Raw genomic sequence first — 12,657 nt, 5'->3', positions numbered from 1 at the left:
CTGTATTTTAGGAGTTTAAAGCAGTGAAGGCAGCCTTTTGACTCTTGAATCACCAAAAACCTCAGGGATTTTATGAAATTTAAGGGCGGGTGCTAGGTAGAAGCAGTAGGGGAAGAAAACTTTAGTCCCCGTTTTGTCTCTGATTCTTGTGTAATTTCAGGAAAATTTCTTGGCTCAGTGTCCCACATTTTTACCCCACTGCTTCTTTTAAAATTTTTACTGATTTATTTTTGTGTGTGCTGGGTCTTTGTTGCTGGGCATGGGCTTTCTCTAGCTGTGGTGAGCAGGGGCCACTCTTGGCAGCTTTCTCACTGCCCTGGCTTCTCTTGGGGTGGAGCACAGGCTCCAGGCGCACAGGCTTCGGGAGTCCCAGCACCGGGCGCAGTGGTTGTGGCGTCTGGGCTCTAGGGTGCACGGGCTCAGTAGTAGTGGCACCTGGGCTTAGTTGCTCCGCGACGTGTGGAATCTTTCCAAACCCAGGGATCCTGCACTGGCAGGTGGATTCTTATCCACTGCACCACCAGGGGAATCCTCCCCCATTGTTTCTTTACCACCTGGTACTCTAGGGGAATAAACTGATTGATTCAAAACATTTTCAGGAAGGTATCCACACAAGTAGGTAGACCTTGCATACTTGGACATCTGCTCTCTCCTGAAAGGTTTACAAAGATCCACCTTAGAGTGTGCTGGGGGATGGGGAAGGGTTCCTCCATCTCTTCCTTCTTTCTCCAAGGGGCAACCTGCTTTAAGACAACCCCGCTCAACTGTCAGCTCCTTTGAGAAACCTGTCTTGCTCTCCCCGCCTGAACCTTTGTGGCTCAGAGTACTTCCTTTTCACTAATGACTGTCACACTGCCCTGGGCTTTAAGCGTCTGTCTTCTCTATCACAGGCAGGCCTTCCTCATCTTGGTGTGCTCCACTCCTCAAGGGTCACTACATGGTAAGCACTAAAACATGGTTACTGAATGAATGAAAGTGCCTACTCTCTGCAGTGCATGTTTAGGAAAGGAATCTTGTTTTTAAAGGTGAGGATAAACAGAAGAGAAGCAATTACTCTTTGAAGATGTTAACTATGTTTCAGGACACAATTTTTTACTCAGAATTTAAAAAAGCTGCTGAGATGCACACTTCTCTCCATCTGCAGTGATTCTGAACAGGATTTACCACATCTATTCCTAGCACACCATGATGAAAGCAGAGAAATTGGTCCTTACGTGCCTTTTGTGGGCTGACTTCCCAACCCCTTCAGGTAATGTTCTTATCACATCTGCTCCTTAAAAAAAAGAACCTCAGTGTTCTCTTATTGACTCACACACAGTTTCTCATCTATGGACTCAAAGCCTCTGATTCCTATTTCACATTACATATTTTTGTACCCCAAACGAATCTGGTATAAAACACATTGTTGTTTGGTCGCTAAGTCATGGCCCACCTGTTTTGTGACCCCCATGGACTGTAGCCTGCTAGGTTCCTCTGTCCATGGGATTTCCCAGTCAAGAACACTGGAGTGGGTGGTCATTTCCATCTCCAGGGGATCTCCCCAACCCAGGGATTGAACCTGCATCTTCTGCATTGGCAGGCGATTCTTTTATCACTGAGCCACCAGGGAAACCCATAAAACACATGCCAGGGCCTTACTCTTCTCTCTAAAAACTTAATTCACCACCTGTGTTTGGTCATTTGTTCTCACTTGCCTATCTGCTGTGTCATAAGCTCCCAGAATACCGAGACTATGATCACACAGTTCCTTTCAAAAGCATTTAGTTAAGTATCTCACACAGAGGTGCTCAACAGCTCTTCGTGATGATCATAAGCACACTGCACTTTACACTTTACACTATTCTGGGTCATAAGCTCCCAGAATACAGAGACTATGATCACACAGTTCCTTTCAAAAGCATTTAGTTAAATATCCCACACAGAGGTGCTCAACAACACTTCGTGATGATCATAAGCACACAGCACTTTACACATCTCTTCCGCCTCCTAACATCTGGCTCCTCAGCATCTATTTTAAAATGCAGGGAGCGGCAAAACACCGAACTCTTTTCAGCCCTCACTCTTGACCAGTGGTCCTTTTCTACTCCCCACTTCATCACATGAGCCAAGGCACTCCTTCAGGCCTCCTGGTGTCTCACACTCATTGTTGACACTTTTTCACACAGTTCCTTACACCTTAATCTTATAAATTCAACGAGTCCGTTTTCTTCAGTCTTCTAGAGACTATTTAATAGTTTACCTCCAGGATAAATGAACATGATCAACAAAAAAATCCCAAATATATCAATGGCAATCTCCCTTCCTATACAACAGAGTCTCTTTTTATTAATCTTTGTATCCTGAGCACTCAGCAAAATGCTGGCAGACATATATTTCAATATGCAACATAAATATGTTCTATTTATTAAGTATCTGTCTATCTACCTACCTATCTTAACTAGTCTCCCTGTTTCCATGACTGTCCCTCTATATTCTGTGCTCCATAGAGCACGAAACTATCCTGTGAAAACATATTTCAGATAATTTACTCTCAGAGTAACATCTAAAATCCTGACCATGGCTTACAAGGCTGTATATGATGTGGCCCCTGGCTACCACTCTGAATGTGTTTTTTCCCATTTTTCCTTGCTAACTCCACTCAAGTAACTCAGGTCTCTCGTACTATTTGCTGTTGCCTGATGACCCCTTCTTTTCACACCATTCCAGTCTCAGCTCAAAGGCTTTTTTATCGGAAAGGAGGACTCCACTTCATTTTTTCCCATAGGACTTACCACCACCCGACAGATTATACACTCAGTTATCCTTCTGTTTCCTGTCCCAAATACTCCACCCCTCTCACCAAATGCAACTTCACGAGAATCAAGAATGGAGTGTCCTTCATTACTATATCCCCATTGCCTACCTACTAGACATAGCAGGAGCTCAATACATCTAATGAAGAAATGAATATGAAAGGAAGGAATGGTGTGCTCTAAATCTTAAATCTGTTAGTTACCCTGTTTGACAGTATCGCTATGCCTCTGCATGTTTTTAAGTCACACAATTCCAGAGTTGTTGCAGAAAGTTAGAGACAAGAGCAGACTGCTTAGAGTCATAAAATGTTAGTTTGGAAAGGGGCTTAGAGATCATTATTTAAGAGAAGAAGAAACTGAGGCCCAAAGTTAAGCATAGGGGCTTGCACAGGGCCACCTGAAAACCAGTAGCAGAGCTAGAACTGCAACCTGGGTCTTTCATTCCCTCTCTAGGACTCTTAGCTTTATACCATGCAACTTCTCAAATGCGCCACACTATATCTGGTCTTTTATCAAATATACTCAATGACAACTCATTTAAAATACACTAAGGGTAATTATATGTGGAGAGCTGAGCTCCACAAATCAAAGGTACTAGTTTCCCCTGAAACAGGCTAACTGGACATGCCCTTTGGGATTCTGTTGGGAGACTCAGTTCTGAGCATCTGTCCACCAGCATTGCCAATCTCTCAGCTGTTGCATATACACTGTATTTCCTCTTAGAGCCCCTTTCATGAAGAAGCATAAAAATATGGTTCAAGAAACACTGAATATTTTTGCTTTCTTTCTATAGTGCAGGTGAATTGACTGAAGACATCTCCTTAGAAATTCAACTGCACTCATGCATTGCAAAAATCACAGAAAAAGTGTTTGACCAAAAAAAAAAAAAAAAAAAGTGATGGAATTGTGACTGCAACTCTATCCACGATCTTATCTGAGTTCTTTTAATTTTTTTAGAGAGTTCTCTTTTATCTGAATCAATGTGTGTAAGATATATCACTTGAAACACTGGAGGATATCTAGGCTCTATACTGCTGTTATTCATGCCGAGCCAGGTCTCCATCTAATACAAATTCTCTGCATTTCCTTATAGATCAACAATCACTGTACAGAAACCCTAGCACAAAGCTCTAGTGGTACATGCAGCATACTAAAATAAGATCCATTCTAAATACAGCTGTAAAGTGTAAATACATTAAAACTGTGCTACACACATATACCTATCCTCCTTCAAATCATTTCATACCCTGTCCTGCAACATGTGATATGAGTCTAACTGGAATAAGGTGGTTTTCTTCTTTCTAAGCAAACATATAGAAATTATACATCCAAATGAGTAGGCTGTACTGTTTAATAAGGTAATCACCTCTAGAAGTCATATATGCCTTCCAAGAAGGCTGCTATCACACATACTTTTTCTGGAATTTCTCTTTTCAAAACACAGGTTCTCCACATTTAATGTGCATATGGATCACACTGGGAACGTGTTAATAAGGCTAATTCTTACAGATTTGAATTTAACTGGTCTTTTGATGGGAGGCCGGGAACCTGTGTTCTCAAGAAGCACTCCAGGTAAGTTTTACACAGGTGATCTGTGAGAAAAAGCACTTTAGAATAGCCATGTAAGGGGATCAAAATAAGGACTACTGAGTTAACCTCTGTTACATATACACATAACACACTGGAAGCTTAATTTTTTTTTTCAAATAGAAATGTTTCTCCTAACAGAATATATCGGTACAGATACACATAAGAGCATCTATTTGCAATCAACATACCTCCATGAAAGAGATTCCTAAGCTCCAGACATCAGAATGAATTCCATACTGCTCCCCTGAAATTCTTTCAGGCTGAAAGAAAACAGAAGGGAGCTTGTGAGTTGACGTAAGCTACTCCAGGAAACACAGATGCTCAAGTGAGCTCAGCTAAGGCACAGTCACCAATATCTGCACAGCACATTATCAGCAGAAAAACAATCTTATATGTATGTGTATTATACAGATAATCCACAGAAACTGTATAGGTAATACAGATATATTAGATGTAATTGTATTGAATCCTCGCAAAGATCCTGTGAGGGAAACTTTGTTATCTTTAAGATAAAGAAAATGAAGGCTCACATTTGTGAGATATTAGGCAAGGTCCTAAACTAGTAAATGAGCTGAGACTTGAACTCAAACCAAATCCAGTGGTCTTAGTTGTCAAGTGACAAATTACAGGACATTAAATAATAGTATCACTTATTTGCATTTTGAGAGATGGGTCTGAATCACTAGGAATTCTGCTGTTTAAAAATTTGCATTGTATGATATTAAACTTGTAGGAAATTTTTAAGATTAAGACTAGTACAAAGAAAACCCATATTTCCTTTGCCCAGATTCACTTACTGCTCAACATTTTATCCCATTTATTTGGCTTCTTTTTGATATAAACCAAGGAACAGTTTGAAAGGTCCTTTTGGGACTCTTGGTCCCAAAAAATATGTAGAAAATACTTGTTCTAACAATTACTCTCTAGTTCAACATTTATTCTCTAGTTCTCAACAATTACTCTCTAGTTCAAGAGGACTAATTCCATACTGAAGTGGCTGCTGCCTAGTTTCTCTATCCCTCCAGGATTTGGCATTCAGTAAGGTACTTCACAGAAGTCTTTTGAACGAACTCAGGAACAAATGAATAAAAGAAACTGAGGTCTCACTGAGATGGAATGGTTGCTTAAGGTTACAGGGCTAGTAATGGCAGGGCTAGGATCATGACCCATACCTCTTGGCCCCCAGTACCATACTCTATTCTTGGTACCATCCCTGGAATTCTTGGAAGCCACCAGAGCCATCATCCTTCAAAAGCTAGCATGAGCCACCCTTAGCAGTAACTGGAGTTAGGGTGAGTCTGGTCCACTGCAGATGGAAGAAACAGGCATTCACCACTCACCAGCAGGGGATACACCAGGGGTATGGAAGACGTGGGCCAGATACTCTCAGGAGAGTTGGCTTACTTGCGACCCAAACTTTGTAACCTACTTCCCACACCCACCTACCAGGCTATCTCAATATATTTACTGTCTTCTGGGACCATTTTTCATAAAATTACGTAAAGCCCTACCCTGGGGTAGCAGGATGGATTGTCTTACTTCCCTTCCTTTATTTATTTAATTTGTAAAATACCTTTCCTACCAAGAATAATTCTTCCCAAGGGCCAAGAGTCATGTGACCATTTCTCCTAGCCATGAACAGACATGGTCACTCCAATCCCCTCATACTTTTTCTTTTATGTTCTAATCCCCACTACCATCACTTTTTAAGTTTCATGGTCATATCTGAATGAACCCATTATCCAATTCTAGCGAGATCAATTCATAATAGGAAGCATCCACATGGAACCAGCCAGCCAGTTATAGGAGTAATGCCATCATCATCACCGTCAACGACAACGTCATTACTCCATGCATTTATTGAAGAATTTCCATGTGCCAGGCATTGTTCTAAGTGCTTTTCATGCATATTTTACTTCAGATTCATAAATACCCATACTTGCTAAGTCACTTCAGTGGTGTGCGACCCCACAGAGGGCAGCCCATCAAGCTCCCCCGTCCCTGGGATTCTCCAGGAAAGAACACTGGAGTGGGTTGCCATTTCCTTCTCCAATGTGTGAAAGTGAAAAGTGAAAGTGAAGTCGCTCAGTCGTGTCCGACTCTGTAGCGACCCGATGGACTGCAGCCCACCAGGCTCCTCCGTCCATGGGTTTTTCCAGGCAAGAGTACTGGAGTGGGGTGCCATTGCCTTCTCTGAAATACCCATACTATACTGGTACTATTCATCATCCCCATTTAATAGATAAGGCAAATGAGGCACAGGGAGGTTTAATTTGTACCCACTGGGAAAGGATGATAATAGCTACCACTGAATGACCACCTAATTTGTCCCAGACACTGGGCTAGATACTCTGTATCCTCTACGTTTCATTCAACCTGACAAACATTATTGCCCTCATTTTACAGATGTAAACACTGAGGTTTAGTAAGATTAAATGACTTGCTAAAGTCCAGAGTTACGGATTAAGTACTAAATGTATTATTTAAGTACACAGCCAGGATTCAAACCAGGTATGCCTGACTGCAAAACCGAGGTTCTTTTCTGTGTGTCAAATGGCCCCTCCAAACTATAAGTCAGAAGAGTCACACACTAGTCTTGATCTGGTCAGTATTTCTCAAAATATAGCCTTGGACTCATCCTCACAGAACTGTCCGAGGTGCCTATTACAAATGAACTTCCAGAATCAAAATCTCTGGAGGTGGCTCTGGGAGACCTTCATTTTAGAAAGTTATTTCTCTGAGTGAATCTTCAGTAAACTCAGCCCCAGTCACCAAACATGTCTTTGTTTCCTACAGAGAGGACGACCTGCCTTTCTCATCTCCGCGTAGTGCCCAGAAAGGTTCCTTCTGAGGCCCTCCTGTTCAAGGGCCACCCTTTTCAGGTGAAAACTTCCTCCACTCCTCAGGTCGAATTATGAATTCCTGCCTCTGTACTTCTTTTAATTTATTGCACTGAGTTGTAACCATCCAGTTGACAGTCTGCTTCTGAGAGGCAAGGAGAGTTCTTATCTCATATCCAGCACCATGCCTGGCACCTAGCAGGCAGCCGGTTCCACAGGTCTGTCCTCAAGAATTCGTGCAGTAGTAGGGACTGGAAAAATGTGTCCAGGCAGCTGAAACTAACTTGGGTACAAGATGTACCCAATACATCCTGAATTTATGGAGTCAGGGCTTGATGGCCTAAGACTGCACAACTCAAATCTGTTCTCACACTTGAAGCCAAGATGGCCCACTCTGTCCTCTTCCCTCCAAAACAAAACAAGACAAAGCCAACAGCCAGGTATCTCACTACTGAGCGAAGAGCTGTGATGAGTATTTTTCACTTAAAAACCAAAAGCTGGGTTACTTACGGACATGACATTTGTCACCAGTATGGAAAACTTAATAGAAGGAAAAATATGACTCTTGTCTGAAGCACTTCTGCACTGAAGTTTAAGTGTGGAGGGAAAACTCTGGTCTGTTCTTAATGAGAACACTAAGGAGTGGTGATGATTTAAAAACCAGAGGGTCTTAGAAGAGCACTGCTCCAAGATGGCATGCACACTCCACCCCTCCACTTACTGCTGTGACTGGGCATGAACCTAGGACCCAGATTTAGTTAACTCATTCCAGAACTGTCTCACTAATTCTCTCTTGTCTTCAACATCCTACCAAACAGTGAGTTTTCATTTTTATCTAGTAGTTTTGTTTGGGGCTTTCTCAAATCAACTATGTCACTTTTAAAATCTGTGATCTGAAGTCTGTTTGTAACCTTTTTTCCTAGTGGTCTCTACTTAAAAAACAAAAGACAGGCTTCCCTGGTGGCTCAAATAGTAAAGAATCTGCCTGTAATGCACGAGACCCAGATTCAATCCCCGGGTTGGGAAGATCCCCTGGAGAAGGGAATGACTACCCACTCCAGTATTCTTGCCTGGAGAATTCCATGGAGAGAGGAGCCTGGCGTGCTACAGTCCATGGGATCACAAAGAGTCAGACACCACTGAGTGACTTACTTTCTCTCATAACACAAGACCCTAGGGTTTACTTGTCAAAAGCAGGATGATACCTGGTACATCACACCCCTTACTTCTTCCCATGAAGGAATTTCTGCTCAGGGTTAGGCTACTCAGAAAATTAATAAAGCATGCACAAAACTTTAGGTTAGTATGTAATAACTGCGAGGAGATCAAACCAGTCAATCCTAAAGGAAATTAATCCTGAATATTCATTGGAAGGAGTGAGGCTGAAGCTGAAGCTCCAATACTTTGGCCAGCCAAAAGCTGACTCATTATAAAAGACCCTGAAGTTGGGAAAGATTGAAGGCAGGAGGAGGAGGAGACAACAGAGGATGGTTGGATGGCATCACGGACTCAATGGACACAAATTTGAGCAAGCTCTAGGAGATGGTGAAGAACAGGGAAGCCTGGTGTCCTGGAGTCCATGGGGTCGCAAAAAGTTGAACATGACTGAGCGACTGAACAACAACAACAGTATGCTAAAAAAAATATATATATATATCTCAATCATAAACAATGGGGATTCTTTTTTTTTTTTTTAAAGCTGGCAAGATCACCGTGTGGGTAGTAGAGCATTCAGGTTAGACAGGGTTCTGCAGTCACACTACTCTAACTCAATCTATCTTCCAGTTCACTAACTCTCTCTCGTCTTCAACATGCTACCAAACAGTGAGTTCTCATTTTTATCTAGTAGTATTGTTTTGGACTTTCTCAAATCAACTATGTCACTTTTAAAATTTGTGATCTAAAGTCTGTTTGCAACCTTTTTTCCTACTGGTTCTTTGGGTTGCTCTGTTTCTTTGTGGGCCTGGTTTTCTTTGCTTTACGGTTTTTGTTCACGAAAAAAAAATTTCGCAGAGGTTTTCTGGGGCCTCACATTGATGTGTCTACCTCAAACAACATTCTCAACATGAAGATCCTTTTCTAACTCAGGTCACATATACAAACATCCAGGGTACAAATTTGTGCCAGTTAGTCTGTGGCCACAACTTTTCCCCTTATTCTTTTTCTTCCTGTTGCTCTTTTGTTTCCTGGGATGGGGAAGAGTAGCTTTAGATCTAGTTTGTTTGTTTTGTCCTTGGTAGGGTGGGGGACTCTTCAAGCTTCCAGCATAGTATGGGGATGATCTCCTCTGAGACCCTCTGCCTTAAGGAAGCCCTCTTATCATTCACAGCTGCAATACAGGCAAATATCCTCAGGAATAAGTAGCTTTGGTACTCTAACATTCTATTTTCCCCTCTGTTGTAGGTTTCCTTCTGAAAACCATCCTGGGAGTTCCTAGTTGTCTTCTTAGCTCTTCAGTGCATTTGAGATGGTTTTTACAACTATTTTAATTAGAATTTTTCAGCAGAAGAGTTGGTGCAAATAACCTAATGTGCTACTACCAGAAACTAGAAGCTGGGGTCCTAGTTAAATCTTGACCATCACTACTTGGCCAGCTCTGAGATTCTGGGCTAAAGTTACTTCACCTTTGGTTTCCTTACCTGTAAAATAAAGACATGTATACCTAATGGAGCTGTCTGAAGACTAAATAAATCCACGTAATGTGCTCAATTCAGTACATGCCACATGGGGATGCTTAGTAAATGTTGGCCTCCTTCCAATCATCACCACTATCACTACGATCACTGCATGAACATGGCCAACTGAGCCAGATCATGGAATCTGCACAAGTTATAATCTGGGTAAATATACTTTCCAAGAATAGGAAGAGTGCAGGTGGAAAAAATGTTCAGAAGATAGGGATAGTTATTTAGACTGACTTTCTGACCCCAAAGGACAAGTATTTGCATAAGATTTTTTAATTTCAAAACTTCAGGAATTCATAGTAATAATGTTAAAATTTTATATTTGATTTTAGGAAATTATAATAAATTACAATGACTCAATAGTGGGTTAAAGTTTCAGAGACTTCTATCTTTAAAACAAGAGTAAAAGTTCTAGTAATTAGAATTTTCAAGAAATGATTTAATATAAATCCCCAAAACCTTTTGGACCCCGTTTGTAATCCTTCTGGAAGAAATCCTGTTAAAATATACCTGAAAATGTTTCTTGCTTTGGATTAAAATGTCCATTAAGCCTAATTACCTGCCTACCCCTAAAATGTAATGTGTACTTGAACATGCCACTTCATTGTCTGGGTCATCGAGGAGGTGGGACCAGATGACTTTCCAAGTCTCCCACAAGGACCACTGTTTAACATGCCCATAAATTGTTACTGTTTGTTTGCTTGTTTGTTCTAATGACTTTATAATCTTAGAAAAGCTCCCCTATCTTTGTCCTAATTACCATTTTCTTATACCTAACATTTCAGATTATAGGAGAATAAAGTGAGACTGTTCACACATGCAAGGCTATTTCTTTGATTTATTTTCTTTTCAATATTTGAGCAGTCTAGTGGGTTGTATCTGAGTCATCCGAGGGTCTTTATACTTTATCACACAAGTAGATAAAATATAATACAAAAACTTAAATCGTCTGCTTATAATTAGTGAACAAATCATTTTTGGAATGCAGGTTTCATGAACTGATTCATTCATTTAGCACCATGTGAAGGACTGGATACAGAGAAAAAGCCAGAATAAACCCTGAACATACTAATTCAGATTTGGAGAGACACATAAATAATTTGGATAGAGTGAGAGGCACAGCAGTTAAGAGTTCAGTTCCTGGAAGCTGATTACGTAAGTCTGACTCCTCACTCTGCTACTTATTAGCTGTATGAAATTGGTTAAGTCACTCAGCTTCACTATCCCTCATTGTCTTCACCTGTAAAAAAACAATATTTATCTACCTCATAGGGTTGTTGTGAGGATTTAAAGAGTTCAGTCATCTCACACGCTGGCAAAGTAATGCTCAAAATTCTCCGAGCTTGGCTTCAACAGTACGTGAATCAGGAACTTCCAGATGTTCAAGCTGGATTTAGAAAAGGCCGAGGAACCAGAGATCAACTTGTCAACATCCACTGGATCATAGAAAAAGCAAGGGAATTCCAAAAAAATACCTACTTCTGCTTCATTAACTATGTTAAAGCCTTTGACTGTGTGGACCACAACAAACTGTGGAAAATTCTTCAAGATATGGGAATACCAGACCACCTTACCTGCCTCCTGAGAAATGTGTATGCAGATCAAGAAGCAACAATTAGAACTGGACATGGAACAACAGACTGGTTCAAAATTGGGAAAGGAATACATCAAGGCTGTATATTGTCACCCTGTTTGTTTAACATATGTAGAGTACATCATGCAAAATGCTGGGCTGAATGAAGCACAAGCTGGAATCAAGATTGCTGGGAGAAATATCAATAACCTCATATATGCAGATGACACCACACTTATGGTAGAAAGTGAAGAGGAACTAAAGAGCCTCTTGATGAAGGTGAAAGAGGAGAATGAAAAAGCTGGCTTAAAACTCAACAATCAAAAAACTAAGATCATGGCATCTGGCCCCATCACTTCATGGCAAATAGATGGGGAAGCAGTGGAAACAGTGAGAGACTTTCTTTTCTTGGGCTCCAAAATTACTGCAGATGGTGACTACAGCCATGAAATTAAAAGACCTTTGCTCTTTGGAAGAAAAGCTATGACCAATCTAGACAGTATATTAAAAAGCAGAGACATTACTTTGCTGACAAAGGTCCACAGAGTCAAACCTATGGATTTTCTAGTAGTCATGTGTGGATGTGAGAGTTGGACCATAAGAAAGCTGAGCGAAGAAGAATTGATGCTTTTGAACTATGATGGTGAAGACTCTTGAGAGTCCCTTGGACTGCAAGGAGATCAAACCAGTCAATCCTAAAGGAAATCGGTCCTGAATATTCATTGGAAGGACTGATGCTGAAGCTGAAGCTCCAATACTTTGGCCACCAGATGCAAAGAACTGACTCATTGGAAAAGACCCTGATGGCAAAGACTGAAGGCAGGAGAAGAAGGGGATGCCAGAGGATGAGATGGTTGGATGGCATCACCAACTCGAAGGACACGAGCTTGAGCAAGCTCCGGGAGCTGGTGATGGACAGGGAAGCCTGGCGCGCTGTGGTCCATGGTGTTGCAAAGAGTCAGACTGAGCGACTAAACTGAACTGATAAGTAAAGCTTTAAAAGAGTGATTAGCGCATGGTTCTAATTAAGTGTTCACTATTACCATCATTGTTATTATCATTGTACTGAAACAGGTATGAATATAAAGTGAGAGAAATGGATGCAAAGTGAGTGCATTATATTAAATGATCTCTAATTGTAGATACTTAAAATTTATTATTTGTCCTCTAGCCTATAA

General features: G+C 41.1%; 1 protein-coding gene across 3 annotated transcripts in view; it reads right to left on the bottom strand.

Annotated features, from left to right (window-relative positions):
- MAP2K5 (mitogen-activated protein kinase kinase 5) overlaps window positions 1-12,657 on the bottom strand; it is a 261,148-nt gene that overhangs the window by 101,177 nt on the left and 147,314 nt on the right. For all 3 annotated transcript variants that reach the window (XM_065940825.1, XM_065940823.1, XM_065940824.1), the window contains exon 16: window positions 4,571-4,642. In XM_065940825.1, the coding sequence (XP_065796897.1) occupies window positions 4,571-4,642 (72 nt within the window). The remainder of the gene's footprint in view (window positions 1-4,570; window positions 4,643-12,657) is intronic.

Source organism: Muntiacus reevesi, chromosome 7, assembly GCF_963930625.1.
Source record: "Muntiacus reevesi chromosome 7, mMunRee1.1, whole genome shotgun sequence".
Taxonomy (NCBI): domain Eukaryota; kingdom Metazoa; phylum Chordata; class Mammalia; order Artiodactyla; family Cervidae; genus Muntiacus; species Muntiacus reevesi.
The sequence above is the reverse complement of the archived record's forward strand: the minus strand, read 5'-3'. Positions and strand labels throughout refer to the sequence as shown.